Source organism: Apis cerana, linkage group LG15 (assembly GCF_029169275.1).
Source record: "Apis cerana isolate GH-2021 linkage group LG15, AcerK_1.0, whole genome shotgun sequence".
Lineage (NCBI taxonomy): Eukaryota > Metazoa > Arthropoda > Insecta > Hymenoptera > Apidae > Apis > Apis cerana.
Window position 1 is genome coordinate 5,426,901 of NC_083866.1, and position 26,846 is coordinate 5,453,746.

Consider the following 26,846-nt stretch of genomic DNA (forward strand, 5'->3'; position numbering starts at 1 on the left):
TCCATTAAAATAATATAGAAAGATAATATTTAATTCAATATAGAATTTATTACAAAATTCGTAAATAAAAATAAATAAATCATAGAGCCAATGTAAGAAGTACTATGATTCTTTAATACTACGATTCATATTATAATTTTAATTAGTAATTATTAAAATAGAAAATATTTTTTTTATGAAAAACCAATTTTATCTTAAAAATTTAACATCTCTCAAAAACTTTATATAATTCAGGTAAACTAGCTATTTGTAATATTGTTGAATCATGTGCAAAATGTTTGGGAGGAAGAAAACTTTCCTTAATTGTAGAATATAAAACATGTTCTGTAATATATTTCCAATCATGAGTATCATGTATGGGACTAATTTGACTATAATACTTTGCCGTTTCTCTACAAATATTTCGGAAACATGGTTGTTCTGTTGACCATTCTACTTCGGTAGCTAGACGTAATATATAAAGAGGAAGACCTTCTATACTTGGAAAATATTTTTCTGAAAGAATAATATAATTTTGTATTACATTTTAACTATGGATAGTTTATTAAAATATATTTACCTAATAATACTGGTAAAGATTTTAAATTTCCCTTTTTATCTATAACAATAGAAAAGTATTCTTTTAACATATCTGCCTTTTCCAATAATAATTCTTTAACACTATTAGCTAATTCTTCTTTTGGTCCATCTTCTTCTGTCCATCCAGCTTCTTTAGTATCTAATCCTAACATAGCTAAATCATACAAAGGAAGTGCTTCCTGTAAAAAACGTATATATATGTAATGATAATGTTATTTATTTACATAAATACATACCGAAAATTTAATGACTGCATAATTTGCAAAATCATAGAGCATAATTTCATAAAAATGTTCTTCCCTAAATAAAAAAAAATATAATTTAATTTTTTATATATATTACAAAATTTTATGAAAAAAAATTAATACTCACGCTAATTTTTGTGTATTGCAAAGGTACAAATTAACTCCGCTTTGAATTAAAGCAGAAGACTGATCTATGCAACCAACGAAAGTTAATTCTGATAAAATTTGTTTCACACCTTCATGGCATGCATCTTCTACTTCTTTTCGTAATTTTAAGACACTCGTTAATTTTACTTCTCTTCTAAAATTATTTATTGAGTAAGATTTAAATTCATATGAACATTTATTATCATTATTTTTATCATTATCATTATTAATTTCTTTTGATGTTTGTTCAACATTTTGTATTTCATTGAGTTGCTTATTTTCTTCAGGTTCATAATTTTTTATTTCTTGTTTATCTATATCATTTTTATCTATTATTTTTTTTTCTTCTGATTTAGTGTTCTTATTTCCAAAGCATTTATATACTTGTTTACGAGCTTTATCTGCAATAACATCGATACATTTATCTTTTATAGAATCTGCTGTATCTTCATCTATTTCATCATTTGTAATTTCTAAAATATCTTGCATGGTATTTAATTTTTCTTCTTCTTCTTTGTTAATGTTCTGAATACATAAATTTATATTAGATTCATCAGATGCTAGCAAATCTGATGTAGATGGACTTGGGTCATTTATAATATTACTCCATGGACTATTAGATTTTTCTGTCGCCGCTGTTGTTATAATGTGCATTGATTTATCCTTTTGTTGCATATCAATTATATTTGGTGGTTTTTGTATTTTATCTGTATTTTTTTCATTATCTACATTATCAACATGCGCTGATTTATTTTTTTGCTGTATATTTATTGTATCTGATGTTTGTATTTTATCTGTATTTTTTTTATTATCTACAACGTGTGCTGATTTATCTTTTTGCTGTATATTTATTGTATCTGATGTTAAACATTCTATATTTTCTTCATCAGTATTTTCTTCAATACTATTTTGAGTTTTCATATTCAAATGAGTTTGAATATTGTCATCATTTTTAATATATTTCATTTCTTTATGAATCATAAAATTAAATTTATCCAGTTTTTGATCAGAAGCATCAGTTCTAATCATTTCTTGAGGACGAATTTTTTTTATTTTGTTACTGTTATCTTCTTCATATTCTGGTAAAATTTCTTTCAAAACTTCTTTAGTGATATCTGTTTTTGGTAATCGAGTTTTTAAGTAAAATGTTCTGGAAGCACTATTTGCAGATAATTTTTCATCTAAAGCAAGTTTCATTTTTTCAATGATAGAATTTTCATGAAGAAATTTAACTTCATGTTTCGTCGGATGTACATTAACATCGATATTTCGTGGATCAATTTCTAAAGATATATAACACCATGGATGAGTCTTTTTTGGAAGATAAAATGTATAAAGTTCTTCTAACATTTTCTGAATAGCTGAAATAGAATATTTATATAATATAATTTTATAACTAAAACTAAATTTTTTATTTTAATATTTCCACACTTACAAGAAGATTTTACTAATCTGTTATTAATGAATAAGAGAAATATCATTTTTTTGTTTGTATAATTTGCATTTGTTATTAAAGCATGCATTTTAAATTTATAAGTATCATCTTTAAATTCCACTTCTAATAATTCACGAAATACAGGATTACCATAGAGTATTCTTATGTTATTCATTTTAGTTGAATTATGTGGTGTACGAATCTAAATATTAAAAACATTTATGAATAAAAATATTTAATTTTATAAATTTTTATATATGATAAAATACCTGAGGTGCTATTTCACCATGTTTTTTTAATACAAATCCTACATCTGCATTATGAATTGCATATTTTGTAACTACATCTGTAATTCTATTAAATTCTTCATTTGGATTTGACAAAGCCTTTCTTCTTGTTGCAACATTATAAAACAAATTTTCAATTACTATAGCAGTGCCTTGATTTCCAGCACACGATTTAAGTGGTGCTTTTAATTTACCATCAACATATGATGCCCTTAAATGAACAAAAAGAATATTGTCAAAAAAATTGCTAAAATTTGAGAAAAGTTTTATATATTTAAACATACTTATAAGCACATTTTTCATCTGCTGTTTTTGTTGTTATTGTTAAAAGTGATATATGACTAATGCTTGCTAAAGCTTCACCACGAAATCCAAAAGTTGATATTGTTTGAAGATCTTCAAACGTTTGTAATTTACTAGTTGTAAATCTTTCACAAACAATTTCCATGTCTTCTTTTCTAATTCCTGTTCCATTGTCTTGAATCTGGATTTAATAACATTAAATTAAATTATAAAATAAAACATTAAATTATAATTATTTTTTCATGTAAATAAAGAAAGAAAATACCTGTAATAACTTTAATCCACCTTCTTTAACGATGATCTGTATATTATTTGCTTTTGCATCAAGACTGGAACATTTGAAGTAAGTTAATAATGAAAAAATATAACAATCGTATGATTTTTAGATATCTAACCTGTTTTCAATTAATTCTTTTAATGCATTTGCTGGTCTCTGTATTACTTCACCAGCTGCAATCCTATTTACTACAACTTCATCTAATTTCTTAATTTTCCCAGATGGATTCATTTCATTAATATGGTTTTTAGATTTTGATCGAAATCTCGAGAAATGAATCAAATATTAAATTAGATTAAATTGTAATATATATAGTAATTATAATATATATGATGTAAAATAATTACATTTATAATAAAGAAAAAAAATGAAAATAAAAGTTCTAATTTTAATAGCATGAATTGTTTTCTTTTAAGATAAAAATATAGTGTACACAAATTCTTTAATTTTATTTCGCGCCAAATATTTGAATTAAAGTTAATAAATATGTCAACTTTAAAAAAATTATTTACAATACTAATATGCAAAAAGATATTTTTTAATACATTATTAATCTTTTTATAAAATATCAAGAATAAATAAACAATTATTTATAGTAAAAATACAAAAAATATACATATTAGTAATTTTTTATTATTACTTTTGATTATTATTATTATGTACCTAAAGTTATTTTTGTACAGTATTATTCTAGTATTTGTACTCATATATGTAGTTATTAACATATTTAGTAACAGTCAATCTTATGTGATGTAATAATAAAGCAATAATATCGTTTCACTGACATAATTATTTTTAAATTAAAATATATATTCAAAAAAAGATGTATAAATTATTACATAAATATAATATATTTTTGAAAATTTATTTTTCTACAATTATCGAATTATTCTAGATTAAATATATATAATCATATTTTAAAAATGATATGTTAATTTTATTTAATTTTTATTTAATTTAATAAAGTTCGTTATTTGAAAATAATGTGGTATTTAAATATGCATATACATAAATGACTAATAATATTTTTAATATTTTAAATATATTTACTTAATTTAATTACCTAAAAATTTAATATAAATTTTGATATTTCTATGATCAAATACAAATTTTGTATTAATATAATATTTTAGTAATTTTTATTGTTGATTTTTTTAAAGGAAAATAAAAAAAATATAATTTATATTTATAATTATAATAATATTTTTCATTATAATATATACAATATTTTCATATATATAGTATATTTGTTTATCATTTATACACAAATGTTCAGATTTAAATTAAATATATTTAAATCATTTGTGTTTTTGATGTTTTTGATATTGTTTCTTTGATGTTATCGATATGTATAATTATAACTTGAGTTTTACAAATAAACAAGAAAATATTTAGCATGCTAAATATAACCGCGATCTTGAATGTAATATATTCCAGCATTTTCTCGTATTTCTACCATCATATTTCTCTCTCTTTTTGTCGGTAAGTTATAGTTCATTCTGATATATTTATCCTTGTTCTAGATGCATCGAAACTTCTGAGCCAATAAGAATGCTTGTTTGAATCAATGAAATGCCGTGATTGGTCATCTACAGAAACTTCTCGAAGCGCGAGGTTTGGTGTATTAAAAGACCCCCGCGCGTATCATACTCAGACAGAGTTTGGAAAGCGAGAAGTGAACATTGCGTTTACGTATAATTTATTATATTGCGATTTATTCTGTGATATATACAAAACGAACGATAGAAAAGGTAGTATAATTGTATAATTGTATAAGTATAATTTGAATACATAATAGCATATTTATAATTTATTTATTGAGTAATTTTTTATTATGTTTAAGTGCGTAAATATACTATGAAAAGACTAACGATACAAACATCATGAAGTTGCATCATATTGATAAAATATTGACAGATTTCGAGTTTGATTTTTTTTTTTTATTTAAAAATGATCCTTTGAAAGTTTTACCGTTGGATTTTAAGAACTGAGATTTGAATCGGATTCCACATTTATCGATAAATTTCGAGTTTTCATAAACTTGTCAATTACTATTAACTTGAAGCAAAACTTAACAGTGTGATTTAAATTGGTTATAAATAGTACATATAATTATAGACAAATTTATAATGTATATCATCTTTCTTATTGCGTTTTATTATACAATATCATTTTTTGAGTATAAGTTTTAAATTATAAAATTAAATAATAGATTAAATTTTTCAAAACATTTATGAAAAATATTAATATGATGTGATTTGTCTACTACATCGTACTAATTTAGACATACTATGCGAACAAAGAAATATAGTTAAATATCGAATGCTAGAAGACAAACTAAATCAAATTAATATTTTATATATTTTTATATATTTTGTATATTTTTTTATATATATTTTTTAGTCATGTATTTCTAAATTATATTTTTTTTTCAGCGATAAAACATGTCGAAGGCTCCAGCAGTTGGAATTGATTTAGGTACTACTTATTCTTGCGTGGGTGTTTTCCAGCATGGAAAAGTTGAAATTATTGCAAATGACCAAGGAAATCGAACGACACCGAGTTATGTCGCCTTCACGGACACAGAAAGATTAATTGGCGATGCGGCCAAAAATCAGGTCGCAATGAACCCGAACAACACTATTTTTGGTAAATAAAAGCCAAATTTAATAATTCAGTTTATTCTATTCTTCACTTTTCATTTTATGTATTATTTTTTATTTTACTATATAATATCATTATTATTATATTTTAATTATTAATTATAAAAAAAATATAAATGATTAAAATATAATAAAATATTTTTTTATAAAATATTTTTAAAATATTTGAAATAAATATATATTGCAATTTGCAAATATGATATAACAAGAAAATTACATATTTCGTTGTATCTTTTTTGTATTTTTCTTCGCGTTGAAACTTCGTGTTGACATCATACTTCTCTATATATAGATTTGTTATGTTTACATATATACTAAAGAATAATAAGTCATAGTGTTGAATTTACTGACCTCGTACAACTTTATTCTTTTACTTCATTCATAGAAATTATGATATTTTACGCATTAATATTATTACGCACTAATTGCGTAATATATTATTATTTAATATTTTTTTTTAGTTACAGTTTTCTTTGATACATATATTTATTTTTTTATTTTTATTTTTATAAAATATTTTATATTTTTTTGTATCTGTTTGAAAATAAATGTAATAGAAATGAGAATGTTGAAGCCTAAAAGATATTAAACAATATAATTATACATTATACAATATAATTTCATTAATTTATTCATATTTTTTATTTTTAATAATTTTTCTTTCTTATGATATATGTATTTAAATTGTTATTTAAATTAAATTTGTAAATTATCGTATGTTTTATTAAACAGATGCGAAAAGATTGATCGGTCGTCGGTTCGATGATACAACAGTACAAAGTGATATGAAACATTGGCCATTCACGGTGATGAACGATGGAGGAAAACCAAAGATCAAGGTTTCGTATAAAGGTGAAACAAAGACTTTCTTCCCCGAAGAAGTGTCTTCGATGGTACTCACGAAAATGAAGGAAACTGCAGAAGCGTACTTAGGAAAAATAGTTACCAATGCCGTTATTACTGTCCCCGCATATTTCAATGATTCACAAAGACAAGCTACCAAAGATGCGGGAGCGATAGCAGGCTTAAACGTTTTAAGAATAATTAATGAACCAACCGCGGCGGCGATTGCTTATGGCTTAGATAAAAAAACTGCCGGTGAAAAGAATGTACTGATCTTTGATTTGGGAGGTGGCACCTTTGATGTGTCCATATTGACCATCGAAGATGGCATCTTTGAAGTGAAGTCAACAGCGGGCGATACTCATCTTGGTGGTGAAGACTTCGATAATCGGATGGTGAATCATTTCGTTCAAGAGTTCAAGAGAAAATACAAGAAAGACTTAAGTTCGAATAAGAGGGCCCTTAGACGATTGAGAACTGCTTGTGAGAGAGCAAAGAGAACTTTAAGCTCTTCGACACAAGCCAGTATTGAAATCGATTCTCTTTTCGAGGGCATTGATTTCTACACATCGATTACCAGAGCCAGATTTGAAGAACTTTGCGCGGATCTATTCAGAAGTACACTGGAACCGGTTGAAAAAGCTTTGAGAGATGCCAAGATGGACAAAGCTCATGTTCATAGTATCGTTTTAGTCGGTGGTTCTACCAGAATACCAAAGATTCAAAAATTACTACAGGACTTTTTCAATGGAAAAGAATTGAACAAATCGATCAATCCTGACGAAGCTGTTGCTTATGGCGCAGCTGTACAGGCCGCTATTTTGCATGGTGACAAATCTCAAGAAGTTCAGGATCTGTTGTTACTGGATGTCACTCCATTGTCTCTGGGTATAGAAACAGCTGGTGGTGTAATGACAACTTTGATCAAGAGGAACACGACGATACCAACCAAGCAAACGCAAACCTTTACTACCTATTCCGATAATCAACCTGGCGTCTTGATTCAAGTATACGAAGGAGAGAGAGCTATGACAAAAGATAATAATATTCTTGGAAAGTTTGAACTTACTGGCATTCCACCTGCACCTAGAGGTGTACCTCAAATTGAGGTCACATTTGACATCGATGCTAATGGTATGTGCATTATCTCTTTTCAATACAACATTTCTTTATAAAAATATCTTCAATATATTCATTAATAAATTAATAAACTTTCTTTTCACACACATTATAGGTATTCTGAATGTATCCGCAATTGAAAAATCAACCGGAAAGGAGAACAAGATCACCATCACAAATGATAAAGGTCGATTGTCGAAAGAAGATATCGAGAGAATGGTGAACGAAGCAGAAAGATATCGTAATGAAGATGAACAACAACGTGAAAGAATAACTGCCAAAAATGCATTAGAATCTTATTGTTTCAATATGAAGAGTACAATGGAAGATGAGAAGATCAAAGATAAGATCGATTCAACGGAAAAAGAAAAGGTTATCAATAAGTGCAACGAAGTGATTTCATGGTTGGATGCAAATCAATTGGCAGAAAAAGAAGAATTCGCTGATAAGCAGAAAGAACTAGAATCCGTTTGCAATCCTGTTGTCACTAAATTATATCAGGGAGGAGCAACACCTGGAGGGTTCCATCCAGGTGCTGCTACAGGAGGCGGTGGTGCTGGAGGACCAACCATCGAAGAAGTAGACTAAAAAAACAAGAAATCATCCATAACATTAAATATCTTTTTCGTTTCATTGTATTTATTTCAACTCAAACTTTGCACAGTCATGATCATCGATTTTCATATTTGTTTACATTGATAATGCATATTTTTTGAGATCAGAGACTTTATTTCCTGCAAGAAAGAGATTTTATTTCTTGTATTTGAAAAGATTGGTAATATAAATTTGTTATAAAAAAAAAAAATCACTGTGTTTAAATATTTATTTCTATATTGTGTCTATTTATTAATTTTTTTAATTGATTTATCAATGTTTTTTGTTTTTGATATTTATAAATTTCTAATTCTTGTGATTCTTTATTTTTGAAAAATGCTATCTTGTTAAATTAAGTTGAACGTTGGTATTCAGTACAAATTCGCTGTAATCCAATTTTATTTATCTCTCGATGGATCAGCGTATATATCCAACATCAAAGTGAACTATTATAAATTATCCAAATCACGTTATTCAGGAATATGAAACAGCTTCGAGACCACCATTATAAAAAGAATTTGTAAAACATAACAATAGATCTATGCCATAAATGTCGTTTACTATCATTATTACATAATATAGAACTTAATTCTACAAGAATCGCAATTTAATCGAGAGATAAGTGCATAAATGGTGCATCATTACGCATCATTTTTAATAATAGCATTTTAATAATAGAATGAGGGACGGAAACAAATTTCTTTTTTTAAAATAAAAGACGAAATGTTCAAAATGACGTACGCTCTATCCAATTTACGTCACTCACTCTAAATACAAGAATTAAGGCTAATATCTCGTGCCATTGTGCAGTCTCCTAATTTTTTTGATTTTCAATACAATCCAACAGATCGTTACTTTTTCATCCAACTGTTTGATCATCTCTATTATCTTGATTACTCTAAATTTGTGGCATATCATGTATAACGGCATCGAACACGAAACTATTCATTAAAGTTTGCGTATAATAAAGAAGTAGATCGGATGCAAAGATTTGATCAGGTGAAATAATAATAAAGAACGTGAAGCATTGATATTGGACCGCATAATATAACTATAAAAATGGCCAAGATTTGACTCATCTTCACGTATCCATCTTCGATCAATTCTTTGCCGGTATTCTTATCCAATATCTTCATCAATTTAGGCCATCTGTCATAATGTCTACATGGTAAACGTAATAATATGCTGCAAGATGACACACGGTTTCGTTCATGAAATACATGATTTTGAACAATTCATTGGTGAAATTGGCCTTGCTGAAATTGGCGAAATCCATTGCGCTAAATAGGACGATCGAGCAAACGCTGAAGTGAATCATTAGAGAGATGACAGTGATCCATTTTGAACAATCGTGCAACTCCAACACCTAACAACCAAGAAACATACATTATCGGACGTAATATACATTTTGGAATCGATGGATCCCCTATTCGAACGTTTATCTCTTCCTCCATGATGATTTATTCTTCCAGAAACGAGCAGAAGTCTCGATTCTCGATTTGAAAATTTCCTCGAGGTGAGATAGCTTTAACTCGAAAGCAAAGCAAAACACGCTGAATTCTTGATCCGAGGATTTGCATCTCACATATTCGTCTTTTAATAGACAAAGATTGAACGCGATACGAGATTCGTTTCGCGTTCATATCGGAATTCAAGAAAAGTTGGGGAAGATTTATGCATGGCAACACCATCAAGGCACTTTCATTTTTTCGATGGAAGTAGAATAGGCATGAAATTAAACGCACGAAAGGACACGAATGGGACATCATTTGTTCCGTGATATGTGTGTATATATCGAAAAAACGAGCTTTATTTGCCCAACGACTATATTACAATTTTATTATACAGTAAACATTTAAAATGGAATAAAACGATAACTTTGAACATCGACCGTCTTTTTTTTTCTTCTTCTTTTCTTTTTCTTTTCATTTCTTCGGTTTTTAGAAATCAGGCGGCGGGTCGAGTTGAATCATCTTGCAATAATAATAATAATAATAATAATAATAATAATAATAATTAATAATAATCATGATAATAATAATGATAATAATATGCGGGTCGTGGCGAATTAAATCTGTTTCGTGTGTTATTATTAACAGCGATTGGCATTCGTTCGAACACGATCGATTCGATAAATTGGGTGTGTGCAATCGTCGCCAAGTCGTGCGTGTTTTATGTCCCATTTTTTTTTAATTTCTTTTTTATTATTTTTTTTTGTGGGTGAAGATTCCGTGTATCGTGTGTGTCTGTGTATATGTATGTGTGTGTGTGTGTGTGTGTAACAATGAGTTATTTCGTTTGCGCAAGGATTTACGTAAATGTAGAATCGCGTAGTCCCAAGAACAAAGTCTTAAGACTCTCGTTTCTACATCTTTTTTTTCCTCTTCACTTTTTTGTATTCTTTTTTTTCTTTTTTAGATGGGTTTTTTCTTCTTTTTAGATTTATTTAGTTATTTATTTGATCGGGAAAGGCAGCGTAATTATTCGAACACGAGATGTCGATATACGTTTTTCTCATTTTTTTTTTTTGTTAAATTACTTCCTCTTTCTTGCGACAGGGGGACGTCTTCATTTTTTCTTTTTTTTTTTTTTTTCAATCACCAGTTTCTCTCTCAGGGTGAAAATGCAACACAACCCCTCGTGCTTGTTCGCTTTCTTACGTATATACATGTATATATAGAATATGTATATATAGAATATATATATAATTTTAACGATTTTTTTTTATCTCTACTAATTTACAATTGGCGAGCCAAGCGACTCGGAAAAATCATATGCATCGATGCAACGAGACGGTTTTTATTGGCATTTATGAAACGAGCATAACGTAATTTATTAATTATTTATAATAATAAAGAAAAAGGAAGATAAAGAATTAATTTTCTTTATTTCTCGCTTGTTTCTTCTATCGTATCGAAATAAAATTTATTCTTTTCCAACGTTTCGTGATTGTATACCATAAAATAACAGCATCATCGTAGATCGTTCAACGAAATATTTTATTACTTAATTTTCACGATGTACCTCGAATGAGTTCCTCCATTCGAGATAAATAATTTCGTAACTCTGTGAAGTATATATATATTTGGGAAAAAATGAATTTTTCTTTATTTCAATCTCGATAGTTGTGTTTTCCACTGAATTTTTTTTTGGTCAATGTGTGTTTGTTGGAAGAAAAATAGTGAAACCGCCCGTGCTTCACGCAGTTTCGGTCGCAGAAAAGCGAGATAACGAGATCGCAATAGTCGTAGCACAATTTTTTTTTTTTTTTAAATATTTTTTTAGCGTTTCTTATATAATTCTTGCTGGTGCCACATCTTGGTTTCGTCCAAGCACCAGCCCGATATTTTTTCACTTTTTTCCATTTGGTTCTCACAGAGTAGTTTACCTAAGATTAGAGGTATGTTTAGCCTCGACCCACTCGAGAATGCCCTGCCAATTGCATTTTGTCGCAGAAAATTCCGTTCAAGCAAACGAAATGATCAAACGCATCGATATTTTCACGTGAAATCAAATATCTTTGAATTTGTGGACGCGCGCGCGCGCATGTGTGTGTGTTTTGTGATTTTTAAATACACGTGTAAATGGATAAACTTTTAAGGATAAACATTGACAAATGCAATTTCGCTTTTTTCTTCTTTCCTATCGAATTCTGCTACGCGGATTTGAGTGTACTCGTGTGTGAATAATTAGAGAAATATTGGTATAATTATTTTTCCATTTATTTCTTAATATCTCAAACGATATTTTTAAAGTTTGAATCAATTTTGTTTTGTTACTGATATGTGATTAAATCGATAATATTTAAGTAAGAAGATAATAAATGCGAAAGGAAGAAATTTGTAAAATTTGATAGATAAAAATCTTTGTTCGTTACGTGATATTTCGTAAAACAATTACTGATATGTAAGTAAATCGTAATCGTGGTACCGAGCATTCAAAAATATTAATTCGAATCTCGATCTTTGTCTTCAATCAATTGTATTTATTCTCGACAATTTGTCCGTGAATTTTAAATAAAAAATTCTATCGTTGAACCAATAATTCTAATCGAAAATGCTTAAAAAAATCATTATTTGGGATACCATCTTTCTTCTTTCCCTTGCATTTCATTCTTTCCGTATTTTTTTCTTCCAATAAGAAGAACAAGTTCAAAAATAAATTGATACATCCCATTTATATTTTCAAATTTGAAATTATATATATATATATATATCTGTCATCTTTAATAATAATCACGGACAAGAAATATTTCGCTGCTGGACCAGAATTCTCGCGAAATCTCTACACTTTCTTTTCAAGCATCCAACACGTACCACCCCTATGTTCAGGTACTACTTCATATACCCTCACCTACGTTCAGGTACATTCCTGAATATTACGTATTCTAGAGTTGAACGATCTTAACTGGTTCGATCTTATCAATTTTTTTATTACTGAAAGCTGTACCTTTCGTACCTAGGTAATAAAAACATATCATTTTTAGAATAAATTCTAGGCCTTCGCGCGTGGCTCAAGCAAAACTTCAACTTTAACAACTCTGCATGCCTCCTTTGTACCCATTTGTGTATCTACAATTTCTTTTTTTTTTTTTATTCGTTCAAAAAAAGCACCGTGTCCGTGACAGAGCATTTTTTTTTGTCTTTTTTTTCCCTTTGGATATTCATATTTTAGCCGCTCGCTTCTGATTAACCGTACTCCGTCACTTTCATTTATTTCTTACTCGAGACATTTTCTTTCTTTTTTTTTTCTTTTTTTTTTTTTTTTAGCTTTATTACGGAACTGTGCTGCTACGTAATTCGTGTAATGAAAATTCCTTCGTCCCTTCGCACTAGGCTTGTACCGTTTCGATTCGAGTCACGTGAGTTATTATATTAGTTCATCGATAATTATGTCCTTAACTACACTTGAAAAATGTCACCGGTGGCACGGGGCGCGATGTTCGTTTCGAAGATGGACGTTGTCGAGGTTGTGACGGGAGCCATTTCGCCGAATCTGCTCGCGTTTATGTTGGTTGTCGTTACGGCCGTTGTTTTCATCGACGTTTCTTCGATCATGTCCGATGTCGTCGGCACCTGCTGATGTGTCCAAAGATTTCAAGTTAGAATTCGTAATTTAATTCGTTGAGTTAAACGTTATAGCTCGTGTATAGATCGATAGACGTTAAAAATTCCATCCATCCATCCGCAATTACGCGCAATCGCGATTCTTCAAATCTGCAAAAGGATACAACGAACGATGAAATTGAATGAAAGCAAAAGTTTCAACCATCTTTTTCATAGTTTTGCAACAGAAGTTTGAGCCAACTGGTTAGATTTACCGGATTACTTAACATCACTTGGAATTCAGAATTCCCCTTCCAATCTACTGCAAATCGGTCTTTATAACAATTTTAACGAATTATCTCGAGTTGGAACGAAGGGAAGAAGAATAGAAGGAAGAGAGGAAATCGTGTACAATATACCTCGTTATAAAACACTTCCTTTCCCTCCTCCACGGAGGGCAACAGCTCGTCCATGGAATGAGGCGTTCTAGGGCTGGGCGTAGGCGCGATCTGTTGCTGTTGCTCTCGCTGCTGCTGCTCCCGTTGTTTCGCCAATCTCAACTCCTGCAAAGCTTGCCTCTGCTCCTTCTCGTTCCTCTCTTTCTCGAGCCGTCTCGCGCTGTAACTTCGTGCCGAGGACGTCGAACTGTGAACCGACGTTAAACTAGGGCGACGTGAACCTATCGGGGCGAAAACAAGGGTAACAGTTTAATTCGTGCAACTAATTCGAGGGCGCGCTACCCTCGCCCCAAATTCCCAATTCCGCTACGCTAAGAGTCAATTAGCTAGGCTTGGAGATCAATCAGAAATATTAATTAAATCTAATTGCAACTGCTCGGCTAAAATACCAGCGTTACTCTCGGTCATTTGCGAAAACGTTTCCTCTATCGATAACCGGAGCAACGAGCGTACGCAGTTACCGATGGCCGTTCAAATCCAACCAGATCCCTCGCTCACTAGCTAATTCTTCGTGGATGGAGATACGCAAGCTCGATGATCGCATCGGGAGGATCACAGGGGAGTATAATAAAGGCGTTTGACATGATCATTTTCGAGAAAGCCGATGAGAGGTAGGTTTTAATTCAAAGAGAAATTTCACGTAAATTTAAATAGAATTTATAAATTGGGATTAAAAAGAAAAATATATATATATATATAGAAAAAGATTGTTGCTGAATAAGAGAGGTTCGAAGAGGATGGAAAGGGTGCAAAGTGTATAATAAACGTGTTCGAATATAATCGATTATATATATATATAGTATAACGTGGACGTTTGAAATTCGGTGTTCGCGAGTGATTGTGCAGATTCGTGTATTATCAGCGAGCATCGCATCGTGTTGTGTAATACAGGAAGAATGACAGAAGCGGTTCTCTTCAGCGCGAAGCAAGCAGTACACGAAAGCGAACGCTCCCTCCCCGCATTTTCGTTTTTTTTCTTTCGAATCGATAATCGCGCGAGGCTTTTCATCGACGATGGAGGCGATATAATCTCGAGCGGATCTTGATTCTCCAATTTCGGATACATAGAAACGAATTCTTCACAGCGTTAAGAAATTATTACCACGGACGAGGACCATCGTGTGGATGGCGCGGGTTTGCGGGTTGTTCGAGTGTTTCTAATTCAGGCAGCTCGTTCAAGAGTTCTTATTGATTGACGACACGTAGAAAAGGCGACGTGGAAAATGCCAAGCAAAAGACAGAGAAAGAGTGACAATATACATGTATACGCGTGCATCCTGTTGCATATAGAGATTGAAGCGAAGCTTCGCCCGAGAATGTGTGTACGTTTTGTCCTTCGATTTCTAGCAAGCGCATTCAGCAAGTTAAATCCGTGCATATCTCCTTCTCTTTTTTTTTTTTTTTCGTAATACGATTTTTACTTCGCGAATTTTTTTTTTTTTCCATTCAATCTTCGCTCAACGAATGTCGGGCTGTCTCGATCAATCACGACACACGTTCTTCTCACATGTCTCTTCATCCACATAATTTGTTATCATTTGTTATTAGATACGATTATATATGACGAGAGATTATTATCCCCTTATCTGCATGATCAAAAATCAACCGACATTCGTTCGCGTGTTTTTTTAATTACGATTACAATAAATATTCTCCATTTAATAATAGCATTGGCCGCAAATCGAAATTTGTAAAATTGCTATTATAGGCCACACAGAGACGCACAGAGAAGCGGAAAAAAAGCGAACGAACAGGCAAACAGAAGAGAAATATAACATATTTTCTCCCCCTCCTGAATTCTTCAGCATTCGTTCTCGTTCACAGCTTTCAAAAGAAAAAAAAGAAAAAAAAAAAAAAGAAAAATAAGCGACGTTTCTTAAAAAAGTGCAGCAAATAAAATGTAGCAGCGGAAAAACGTAGGCAGGCTTAATTAAAGAATTCAAACCCTTCAGACCCACCGCCCGCCCCCTCGATTGCGGGCGTCAGAGAAGTAAGTTTCGCGTTTTCGTTCAAAAGTTCGAGTGTTGGTTAACTTTGAAGAGAGAGAGAAAGAGAGAGAGAGAGAGAGAGAGAGAGAAAGCTGACCCCTCGCATGCGAACCGGCACCTGTTCTTGCGTGCGTGTGCGGCGAGCTAGCTAGTGCGTAAAGATTTCGTGTCTCTCTACGTCTTACCAGAGAACGTTCGTTCGTTAACGAGCAACGAAATCGGCCGCTGCCATCTTGCTATCTCGTAACACACTCGTGCAGCGCTTTATATATATATATTATTGGATACACATTAGATTCACATATCACGTGACAATGTAGCATTTGTGTTTTTTCGATCCACGATATAAATATGCCACACGTAATGTGTACACATGGTTTTCTTACCGTTGCATTATTTTTTTTTTTTTTTTTTTTTAACATCTAATCAGAGGATGAGTGTGTAAGATACGATACAGGGGAGGAGTGATACAGATTTCTTTTCTTTTCTTCTTTTCTTTTTTTTCCCCCTTTGTTTTCAATGTAATTTCGAGTAAATCCGGATCGGTAGCACCGTCACGGCCATTCGTCGGTGAGAATAATAATAATAATGATGATGATGATGATGATAATAATAATAACGATAATGATGATAATAATAATAATAATAATAATAATAATAATGCATGGTCGAATCGAAAGAAACGACGATCTAATGTCGAAGAACAACAGATAAAGAAGGGTGGGCTATTCGTGTCAAGGAGGATTAAACGTGATCGGATCTCGCGTTTCCCTCGTTTCTGTATACCTCGTGGACGATACTTCGTGTGATCAAGGATCGTTGCAAAAGGGGTCAGACGAGGAATAAAGAAACGTGGGAGACGCGAGAGGGAAAAGGGGGTGCTAAATATCAATAACAATGACTACGACACAACAGCGATAACGGTATATGGCACGACTCGAACCACCACCACCATCTTCTTCTTCTTCATCGATGTCGCAAGCTTCAGAGAGGCGACATTGTGTGCAGGAGGATTCGTAAAGAAAGAAAAGGAGGAGGGAAAAAGAAGAACGGAAACAAAAATAACAATGATAGAAAAAAAAGAATAATGGAAAGTGATTTCCGTGATTCGATTGTCAAATCTCACGAACAAATCACTCTACGATAAACGAACGATGAAAGAAGGATGAAAAAGGACAGGAAAATTCGAACGAGAAGAAGAAGAAGAAGAAGACGAAGACGAAGAAGAAGAAATAGAAGAAGAAATAGAAGAAGAAGTATTAAAGGGAGTATTAACAACGGACGCACAGGTGGTGTACAGAGTGTGAGAGATGCGGATAGAAAGAAGAGAATAGAAGACAGAAAACGAAAGAGTTAGAAAGATCGTTGATCGTCTACCGAGGCCGTCGGACGATCCCTCAGCAACATCGCTAAGGGTACGTCGATGCTTGTTCCCGCCTTTGGTTGCCTGCAGGTGACACGATATAAGCAAGATGGCGGCGGCACGTGCCGCACCTGCTCTCGACGATGGTACCAGGGGACCGCGGCTACCACCGCTGCTAGGCCTCCTGGAGAATGCATAGGTCAACGGTCCTCCTGTGCTGCTCCTCTGACTGGAACGCGAGGATGGTCGGCCACCGTGAAGCGTCAATGGAATACCTGTTGGATCGTTTTTAATAAAAATTCATAAAATTCATACTAATGGATAACTAAGAATCGTTCAAGGACGATCAAATTTCTGATAATTTCCGTCAATTCAACATTAACCTCGGATACGAATAGGGAAAGTAACCGTGATTGTTCGTGTTCTAAGATTCACCCTCAAGGTCTGGAACGAGGGTGAAACGAAAATAGACGTGTTTGGACAGGGACTGGTGTTCTTCATCGACTACTTAGCCTCTATCGATTTTACGAGAGTGAGTTCTTGATGGAGTGCAGCGTGTGGAATGCCAGTATATCCCTGACACGTTCACAAGCAAATCGTTTGGTCACGATTGAATAAGAAAAAAAAAAAGGACAATGGAGTAAAAGTTAGTTTTGCTCGGGCGTCTATCCCGAATACTCACCCGTGTCGCTGGAGAAGAGCATAGGAGGCGCGTGATTGGCGTTGGCATAGTGCCGCGGTCTTGAGTATCTCGCGCGGCTGAATAACTTGAGCACGAAGCATATCATCGCCGTGAATACCGCTATTCCCGATGCTATGCAGAGCAGGGTCGGAATATCTGTCGTTATCAGCACCAGATCTGCCAACAAATTGAAAAGAAACGGAACGCTTTAATTCGTCCTCTCTACAGGAACAATTTGTCAACGCAGTGGAGGATTCCGCGAGGAAGAGAAGTTAAGATTTACGTTAAGCTTTCTCTAAATTGTAATCGTGCAACAGGGATGTGTACTACGAATATTCGAGTGGTGTTCGAATCAGTGTGACGTGTTACGATATACCTTCGGCGCAGAACACCTTCTTGCTAGGCCTGGACAAGGAAACTCTATGGTAACCCTCTTCGCAGTCGCATACGGCATTGTGTTGCACCTGGGTGCAGGTCGAGTGTTGATCCGCAAAAGTGCAACTCGCGCGATAGAAACATTGCTCCCCGAGTCTTTTAGCTGGAAAAACGGGTTTTATTATTTTTTCTTCAACTCCTCGTTCTTTTATAATTTCGATTCGATTTCTTTCTCCCTCCGATCATTCTCGTAGGTAAGATCGAAATTAAATTAATGAAAGATACACGGGAAGAGAAGAAAGTAGACGTTATAACATCGGTATATAAACGCGTTTCTCCGTGTAAAATATTTTCTTCTTTCATTTGGTTGGGCGGAACAATCGTTTATTTTGTTTGCTTCGGTTTAACACACGCGTTGTGTGTTTCTCGATACTATCGGAACGACCTACTTGAACTGGAAATTGGAAAATATATCGATGCAGGACGGAGTACGTACGTTTGGCACATCCTTTCGAGGGGCCGAGACGAACTGGATAGAATTTTTCACACTCGCAGAAACCTGTGACCGTGTCGCAGAACACGTGCTGCAGTTTCGGATTGCACGAGACATCGCACGGCGAGCCCAGCTGCTGCCCCTTCGCTGAAAACAGACAAAATCGATAAGCACGCTAGATTATCTACGACGTTTCTCGATGAGTAGATGAAATATCTAGGTTAATTTCTTAAAATAGCTCGCGCTACTCATCCAATCATCGACTAGTTGCGCCGCACTTGATCCCTCGTTCTATTCAAAAATTTAATAATTCAGTCTGCAGATAGAATTTCATTTTAATCTTCGATACGATCTTCGTTTAAATCTTAACGCACACGTATGCGTATATCGTATATGCAATATATATTTATAACAATCATAATAATTCGTTTTTCCTTTCGCATCAAAATGTCAAATTGAAAATACGCGCAATAAATCTGATCATCAATAATATCTTTTCCGTGTCAATGATTGGAAAAACTGCGAATTTCTAGTCGTTGTAACGAATAACGTGCGCGCAGTGGCAATTTTGTAAAACGAATCTAACGACTCGCGATCGTTTCATTTGACCCTTTTAATCTAATTAAAAAAAAAAAATTTTAAATATTCCTTTATTTACTCGTTCGTTTTAATTAAAGAAACGTGTATATTTCGAGCTACGCGCAAGTTATTTTATCGAGCGATAATACTTTTTTACAAAAGAATCACTCGCGAATGGCGCTCCCCATTATTTTCACCATTGTCACTTAGTTTTCCGATAAAGATATCATTCTCTTTCAACTATTATTCCCGGATTCGATACACGCCTCTTGTCCTCCCTTTGACATGCAGCCACGGCCCGTTGTCACGGGCGTTCGTTTTCCGAGCCCCTGAATAAGCATACATTCTGAACGATTAATGAAGCAAAGAAGCCATTGTTACACACTCTATCCAGGCCACTTTCTCGCATCAAAAGATGTTTGATATCTGGTGCGCCTTTGTAGACGACGTCGAGACTGCGTCCTTCTCGCGTCGTCGATTTTTCCAATGACGTCCTCTCCACGCGGAATTGAAACGCTCGCCTCGACCAGCCAACTTTTGCCAGCCGAATAAATTGGACGATTCTTTTTTTCCCCCTTTTTATCTTCTTATCGACCGTTTGGGTGAGAAATTAACGAGCTAAATCTCCTTCGGATAATTGCGCCATTTGCATTGGGTTACATCGGGCGCAGGCATCGCGCCAAACACCCTATCGATTTTTCCCTTAATTATCGCATTATATCGTTATTAAACGTCTCGTGACTTTGGGCCGTGTTTAAGGAGGGTGCTATCGCGGTGATCAGCTTCGTTGGCAAACGTTCAGAGAACGACATATAGATAGGCTACTAGACATACTCGTATCGTGTTCTCTTTATCCTGATTAATCTTTTTCCCTTTCAGTCGAGGAAATTCTTTCCTGACTCGTGGAAATTCGACAGTCGAATCGAAATGTGCGGAAAAAATTAAAAAGGAATCGTTGGTGTTGCGACGCATGATGGATTTCGCAACACGCGATATTTCGTCGTCAACGAAATCTATTATCGCTTAATTCGTTAAAAAGAGATTACCTTAATCTTAATTGGACGAATGACGTTCAGAATCACGAAGAACGATATGAAATATATTTCGTTCCAACGATTAAATTCTAGAATCCACGTTATTGTAATCGAACATTCGAAATTATGGATGAATGGGGAGAATCGATCCGAGAGAGTCCGAAGTTGCTGCGTCACGTAAATAATAGAGTAGTTGGGATTATGCTTTTTGACCTGGTTCAAGAAGTTCACGGCACGATCATAAGGGTGCGGTTGTTCGCCGAAAATCTTCCTCTCGATCCGAGCTCCTGTTAAGTGGAGGTTTCTCGGTGAATGGGTCGAGGAAACGGGAATGAATGACGCACGATATTTTCTTTTTTAACCTTTTCCCTCGCTCCTCTTTCCTCCACTCTCTTATATCGCGGGATGGAAGGAGATGGGGATGTGGAGCGCGGTGTGAAAGAGAGAAGAAATGGAGATCTCTTTGAAATCTCACGCAGATGCAGGCGGTGTACAAACTCCCACAGACACAGAGGAGAGAGAGCTTGCAGCATCCATTAAAATCAATACCGGCAGCGTGGTTGGCGCGAAAATCAAGAAGGAAAGGAGTTCCTCTCCTGTTTACCTAGACGCAGGCGCACTCGCGAATCTGGAATGTGCAATCTATCGCCGTCTCTTCTCGCTTCTTCTCGATCTCGTTCTAAACGATTATCGACGATTTAGATTCAGATTAATCCTTCGAGGCTCGAGGGAAATGGATTGAATCGTTCTTAGAACGATCTTAGAAAATTGTTCGTTACGTAAGAAGATTCGTTTGTCGTTGCTTTGATAGCTAGATTTTAAGAGGTTGAGAAGAGTGGTGGTGGTGGTGGTGGTGGTGGTGGTAGTGGTGAACTTTGCAGCGTTTCGTAACATTTACCTCGGCCTCCTCGTTGGACTTAATGAGGCCTGACGAGGACTACTTATCATCTGACGAAGAGAGAACGTCTATATGACGATAACAATGACAGTAACAAGTGTTTGCTCGCTGGTTGAAGGTTCTGGAGCAAGAAGTGTTTGCACATCCGTATCGAGCAGGCGCGAAGAAGGCGAGGCGAGCAAGAATCTCGAGGCACACGCGTTTCTTCGATCGTCCTTGTTTCGCGAGAAAATAACGTAACGATCCTTCAACGGTAGGAGAGTATCGATCCATATACGAATTAGATGCTTTCGATGCAACGAAAGAGAACGAATGGAACGAGGCTCGTGATCGTAAGGCTAATATTTTTTTTTTTTACAAATATACACGAATAGAACACGAGTTGGTCCCTCTAAAAATTTCGATACACCTCTTTCTTTCTTTCTTTCTTTCTTTCCACTTCTATTCCGCGTCTACCCCTCTCCCCTCCTCCCTCGCTATTTTCACCACTTCACCCGATATTCGAATCGATATACGAAACGATCGTCCAACGATTTGCTAGCATCGCACAGAAAATCCCCCGAGCTTTCACCCGAATAGAATCCACGCCTATTCCATCGATGCGATTTTCCCACTCGTCTCATCACTAGCGAAACCTCCTCACGCCCACGATATACGATATATCCCGTTGTTAAATCCGGAAAACGGGGCGGCTGATATAATCCATTGGCTGGCGAAATGTCCACAGCGCGATCACTCACCAGTGGCGTTGTCCTGATAGTCTTCGTCGACGTCGTCGTCGTCGTAGTTGGATACGCGCACGTCATCATCTGCCGGTAATTGGCGAGTCAGGCGATCCGGTCGCGTGCCGCGGCAGGTGCAGCCGGACACCAGGCAAAGCAGGCAGATGAGCAGGAGCCAGGAACGGCAGCAGGTCAGTCTCAGGGCGGAGGGAAGTGCGCTCATCGCCCCCGCGGCGCGAGTCAACCCCCGAAACCGACCACCGGCGGCGCATCGACATCCTTCCCTGTCGCCTGCCCTCCCCCCTCCCGCCCTCCTGCACGCCCTCTCGCCCTCGACGCCTCTGACGACCGCCTTATATCGCGTTCAACGTTTCTCGTGAAAAAAAAAAGAAAACGGAAACACCACGAAACACCCGCCTTCTCCTCCAACGATCTACCCACCACGATCCTTTTTTTTCTCTTTTCTCTTTTCTTCCTTTTGCGCGCCAACGAGGCGAGTCTCACGGCGGCTCTTGGCAACGCGCAAACACACACGCACGCACACACACACGCGCGCACAACCTCGACGATTCTTGTGTTCTTCCGCCACGTTCGACTCCGGAGGACGACACCACCGCGGTTCTCTCGATTCCGTGCTCCCCCGTTCACTGACGCCTTCCTTCCGCCAGCCGGTCGACCACCACCGCCACCACCACTGCAGCTGCGCGATGCACCCGTTCACCCCTCCCCCACCCCCTCCCTGCGCGCCGCGTCGATCGAGATCAGGGCTGCTCGCTCTGCCATCGCCCAATCTCCGGTCAGGGGGTGAAGTATTATTGGTTTGTTACCTTTCCAACCGCCTACCTTGAAACGATCCCAATTTTACGTGCACGATCGTGCGCACCCTTCTAGAGGGGGAGGGGGTGGTTTCTCGTGCGTGCCCGTGAGGCAGAGTAGAGTTTCGTGGGGAGATTGGTCGGGTAGGATCGAAGGATTTAGATCGATACGGATACGATCGGGGGTGTGTTAATGTTTGATGACCTTTCGGGGGGGTTGATTCCGGGATCGAAATGAAAAATAGAAAAGTTGAATATATGAAAATGATGGTCGGTTGTAAAGGTTATACGTTTGTTGAGCTTATTAAATCGACGTAGACTGCGGATATTTATCCATTATGTGGATTGTACACATGGAAATGTATAATCGATAATATTTGAATTGAAAAATAAAGTAATTTTCTATTTAAGCTTTGTTTCTTCGGTCGATATAATTTTGTATAAAATTGTATAATCCACAGTCTACTTATATATATATAGAGCTCGATAATTAAGAACTTTTAATCGAAATTTATTCGATGACGATTATGGTGTATGAAAGAAAGTGCATTGACGGAAGTCATTTGTCTTTGTAAAATAGTGTTACGATTGGAACACGTTTTACTATTTCTATTTAAACAGGAACTCATCGATATATTAATTTTACATAGTGTAAAAAAATAAAAAAATAAAAACATCTTTGCTAAATACGAATAAATTTCATCAAAATTAATAGACAATACGTGTTGTTAAGCGAATTATGTTAATCGTGCGCATTTCATTAGCCTTAAAAAAATCCAATAAAAGGACAACAAAAGTCTCGTTCCAATGTGGATAGAAATATTTCATTCTAATTTATTGTCCGTTAATTTATCGTTCGTGTAAATTAATACGCAGAATCATCATCTCGTTCCGAAATCAAATACTCGTTTGCCATTGTTTCCTGTAATACATTCTGCACGATGGCTGAAAAAAGAAAAAACGCGTTTCGTTATAATCTATTTATTCGCAAAAAAGCTCGCGAGGAAAAATTGCGAATGACGCCCGTGATTCATTATCGATTACACAAACTGCGTAAAAAATTAAACGAGAGATATATCATTCGATTTTTCCAGTTTGCGACAACAAAAAACGGAAATGTGGCGACACGTTTATCTCGCCCCGAGTTCCGGTCCTCCACATTCTTTCCCGTACATCTTATCGTACAAATTTTCCCATGAGTATCGCTCGATTGTGTTATAATATACCTAAACGCATCTTTTTTCTTCGATGCCTATAAATCACGAAACACGCTATCGTCACGACCACCACTATTAAAATTATGACCGCTTCTAACATTCCTGTCTGCATCTTGAACTCTGCATTCAGTTTGTCACGATGGCAAGAAGATTCTACTGGAATAGAAGAGAATCAGAATATTAATAAACGTATCGTCCCGATAAATCTTCCATAATAAATCAATTCGTTCGAAATACATACATACCTGTCTCGACGAAACAGCCAATCGACGAATCATTGATGGCGAAACAGTAACTTTCGTTGTTCGTTCTCCCGTCACATCCATAGCAGAGCGGCGCGTAACGTTTAGCATTCGTAAGCGTGCTATTCGTATCGTTACGAATCGTGATTCTGCGAATAAACTCTTCTTTTAAAAAGAGTTTCCCTCGAGCGTACACCGATACGATATACTCACCCAATGAGATTTTCATCGTCGGGGTTGATTACCAAAATACAGAGGGTGGATTGGTCGCATTCCGGCCCCGTCCACCCGTAAGAACACTCGCACGGTTTCTCGTCTTCCACGCAGACACCGTGGCCTTTGCAAACCGTCGTGCACGTGGGCACGTGTTCCACGCACGTACTGTCACTGTTATTTCCACTCGACTCGAAACCCTCGTGACAAACGCACTCGTTCGGAGCCATGCACTCCCCGTTTTCGCACCCGTTCTCGCAAGATGGCGCACAGCCGAATTCTTCCGTCCGGACGAAACCTTCCCAACATTGGCAAACATCCGGCGCTACGCAGGAGCCGTTGTGACAAGACACGCAGACGGGTTCGCACCGATCGTCCGCGTCCTTCTCGAACCCGTCGTTGCAAGTGCAAACATTGGGCTCCGTGCACGTGCCGTTCGCGCAATCTTGATCGCAAACAGGTTCACAGCCCGAGACGATCGTGTCCACGACCACCTGCATTCAAACGAATCAATTTGTTTCATCGCTTTAGAAATCGATGCTTAAAAAAAGAAAAAAGAAAAAGGATCGTTGCGCTCACTTCGTTCTCCTTCGCGGTCATATCGATCATCCGATATCCTTGGATGCAGTTGCAAGTGTTGGGCGCTGCGCAATGGCCGCGAGGCTCGCAAGGAAGCTCGCAGACTGGCTCGCACACGTGGCTCATCGTGTCGTCTCCTGTCGCTCTGTAGCCGTCGTGACACGTGCACACGTCGGGCGCCGTACACGTCCCGTTCACGCAAGCTTTCTCGCACACCGCTTCGCACACGTACCTGGAGTCATCCGGTAACCCGTATCCAGGGTAACAGCTGCAAACATCCGGCGCGATGCAAGTACCCATCACGCACGGTTCGGTACAGTTCGGCTCGCATTCCCCGTTCTCGTTTAACTGGTAGCCTGGGTCGCAGGTACATACGTTCGGCGCCGTACATTTCCCATTCAGGCAAATTCGCTCGCACTTGGGCTTGCAAACGAACCGATCGATATCTTCTTCGTAACCGGGGTTGCACGTGCAAACGTTCGGCTCGGTGCAGTTTCCATTCACGCACGGTATTTCGCAGATCGGGGTGCACGATGGTAAGTCGCCATCGATGTCGCTCTGTCGATAACCCCAATTGCAGGTACAGCGGTTCGGTTCCGTGCAGTGCGCGTTGCGATTCGCACAATCTTGGGTGCAAACCGGCAGACAATATAATTTGCTCTCGGTCAATTCGTAGCCGGCGTTGCACGAGCATTCATTCGGTCTCGCGCAAAAACCGTTCGTGCAATAGGTGTTGCACAGGGGCTCGCACTCGTATTGCGTAACAGACGAATATCCGATGTCGCATTCGCACAAGTTTGGACTCGTGCACTTTCCGTTCACGCATTCGGGGCTGCATACGGGCTCACAAACGTTATTTCGATCCTCGTAACCGTCGCAACATCTCTCCTCTAGCTTCCATACGGGGACGTGCTGAAAACCGAGAATAATTCGTGTGAATAATGTAGACGTAAAGCAGCGTCGTTCAAAGTTGAAATATATTTAAAGGAGCGAAATTTTTTGCGATTGATTTCAACCCCTGAAAGGTAATTCTCTTACAGGCGCGTAAACTTTAAAATCAGACGGCTTACGACGAGTCATAAATGTGATCAATTTCGTAACATTAAGATTTCCTTTTTTTTAAATAAGAATTATAGAATTTCTTCAAACGTAAAAATTGCGTTATTTTCGCGTCATTCTGTTTCGATCTCCTCTCTCTTACATCGATCCTGTAATTGGTTCGAGACCTCGTTTGATGAAAGAAAGTCCATTTCCTGATCTTGTACGTTTCCGTGTAGGGTACGTATCTTGATTCCATGTAACTGTAAAATTATCGCTCGTAATTTGTACACGCGTATATTTCATAAGTTTATAGCACGTGCAATAAATACCTGAGTTGCACGTTGCACACCGACCCATCTTTACCGGTCAAAAATAATGCCGCCCTGATGAGGTTCAAAAAGACGACGAAGCCTAGGCATCTCATATTTTCGATCCGTCCTTTAGCACAAGCGATTCAGTAACTGCAACTGATGCGCTTACGAGTTTACATTATATCAATTATCTGTCTCATTCCAGCTTGTATTCCGCGCTATCGATACGAGACAGGATGCTTGCGATATCATAGCATATTATCGTATTCTATTCGAAAGAAAATTTGCATTCGTCGATT

General features: G+C 36.2%; 4 protein-coding genes and 1 pseudogene across 10 annotated transcripts; 1 reads left to right on the forward strand and 4 right to left on the reverse strand.

The window, feature by feature from the left end:
* Window positions 1-93: 93 nt before the first annotated feature.
* LOC107996310 (DNA mismatch repair protein Mlh1) lies at window positions 94-3,767 on the reverse strand. 2 transcript variants are annotated; one of them, XM_062085747.1, is made up of 10 exons: window positions 3,621-3,728; window positions 3,392-3,538; window positions 3,262-3,325; window positions 2,978-3,177; window positions 2,676-2,904; window positions 2,407-2,608; window positions 952-2,332; window positions 816-879; window positions 560-758; window positions 94-495 (listed from the first exon to the last, which is right to left on the reverse strand). In XM_062085747.1, the coding sequence occupies exons 2-10, from the start codon at window positions 3,502-3,504 to the stop codon at window positions 203-205; spliced, it is 2,745 nt and encodes a 914-aa protein (XP_061941731.1). In that variant the 5' UTR covers window positions 3,505-3,538; window positions 3,621-3,728; the 3' UTR covers window positions 94-202. The 2 variants fall into 2 exon arrangements, with proteins under 2 accessions (XP_061941731.1, XP_016909778.1); XM_017054289.3 differs by lacking the exon at window positions 94-495 and having other exon boundaries at window positions 590-733; window positions 3,392-3,767.
* A 235-nt stretch (window positions 3,768-4,002) lies between these two features.
* Window positions 4,003-10,380, forward strand: LOC107996313 (heat shock 70 kDa protein cognate 4). Its single transcript, XM_017054293.3, has 4 exons — window positions 4,003-5,024; window positions 5,709-5,922; window positions 6,669-7,913; window positions 8,014-10,380. The coding sequence occupies exons 2-4, from the start codon at window positions 5,718-5,720 to the stop codon at window positions 8,484-8,486; spliced, it is 1,923 nt and encodes a 640-aa protein (XP_016909782.1). The 5' UTR covers window positions 4,003-5,024; window positions 5,709-5,717; the 3' UTR covers window positions 8,487-10,380.
* Window positions 6,668-9,946, reverse strand: LOC133667403 (uncharacterized; annotated as a pseudogene).
* On the reverse strand, window positions 6,668-23,587 carry LOC107996350 (uncharacterized). 5 transcript variants are annotated; one of them, XM_062085749.1, is made up of 7 exons: window positions 22,148-23,587; window positions 18,900-19,043; window positions 18,405-18,566; window positions 18,029-18,205; window positions 17,478-17,621; window positions 13,957-14,216; window positions 6,668-13,567 (listed from the first exon to the last, which is right to left on the reverse strand). In XM_062085749.1, exons 1-7 carry the CDS (start codon window positions 22,350-22,352, stop codon window positions 13,394-13,396), a joined length of 1,266 nt encoding a protein of 421 aa, XP_061941733.1. In that variant the 5' UTR covers window positions 22,353-23,587; the 3' UTR covers window positions 6,668-13,393. The 5 variants fall into 5 exon arrangements, with proteins under 5 accessions (XP_061941733.1, XP_016909846.1, XP_016909845.1 ...); XM_017054357.3 differs by having other exon boundaries at window positions 6,668-13,570; XM_017054356.3 differs by having other exon boundaries at window positions 17,361-17,621.
* A 159-nt stretch (window positions 23,588-23,746) lies between these two features.
* On the reverse strand, window positions 23,747-26,703 carry LOC114576765 (multiple epidermal growth factor-like domains protein 11). Of its 2 annotated transcripts, none has more exons than XM_028665935.2 (7): window positions 26,566-26,703; window positions 26,397-26,496; window positions 25,196-26,107; window positions 24,617-25,110; window positions 24,407-24,552; window positions 24,171-24,314; window positions 23,747-23,889 (listed from the first exon to the last, which is right to left on the reverse strand). In XM_028665935.2, the coding sequence occupies exons 1-7, from the start codon at window positions 26,658-26,660 to the stop codon at window positions 23,810-23,812; spliced, it is 1,971 nt and encodes a 656-aa protein (XP_028521736.2). In that variant the 5' UTR covers window positions 26,661-26,703; the 3' UTR covers window positions 23,747-23,809. The 2 variants fall into 2 exon arrangements, with proteins under 2 accessions (XP_028521736.2, XP_028521735.2); XM_028665934.2 differs by having other exon boundaries at window positions 24,171-24,317.
* Between the last annotated feature and the right edge of the window lie 143 nt (window positions 26,704-26,846).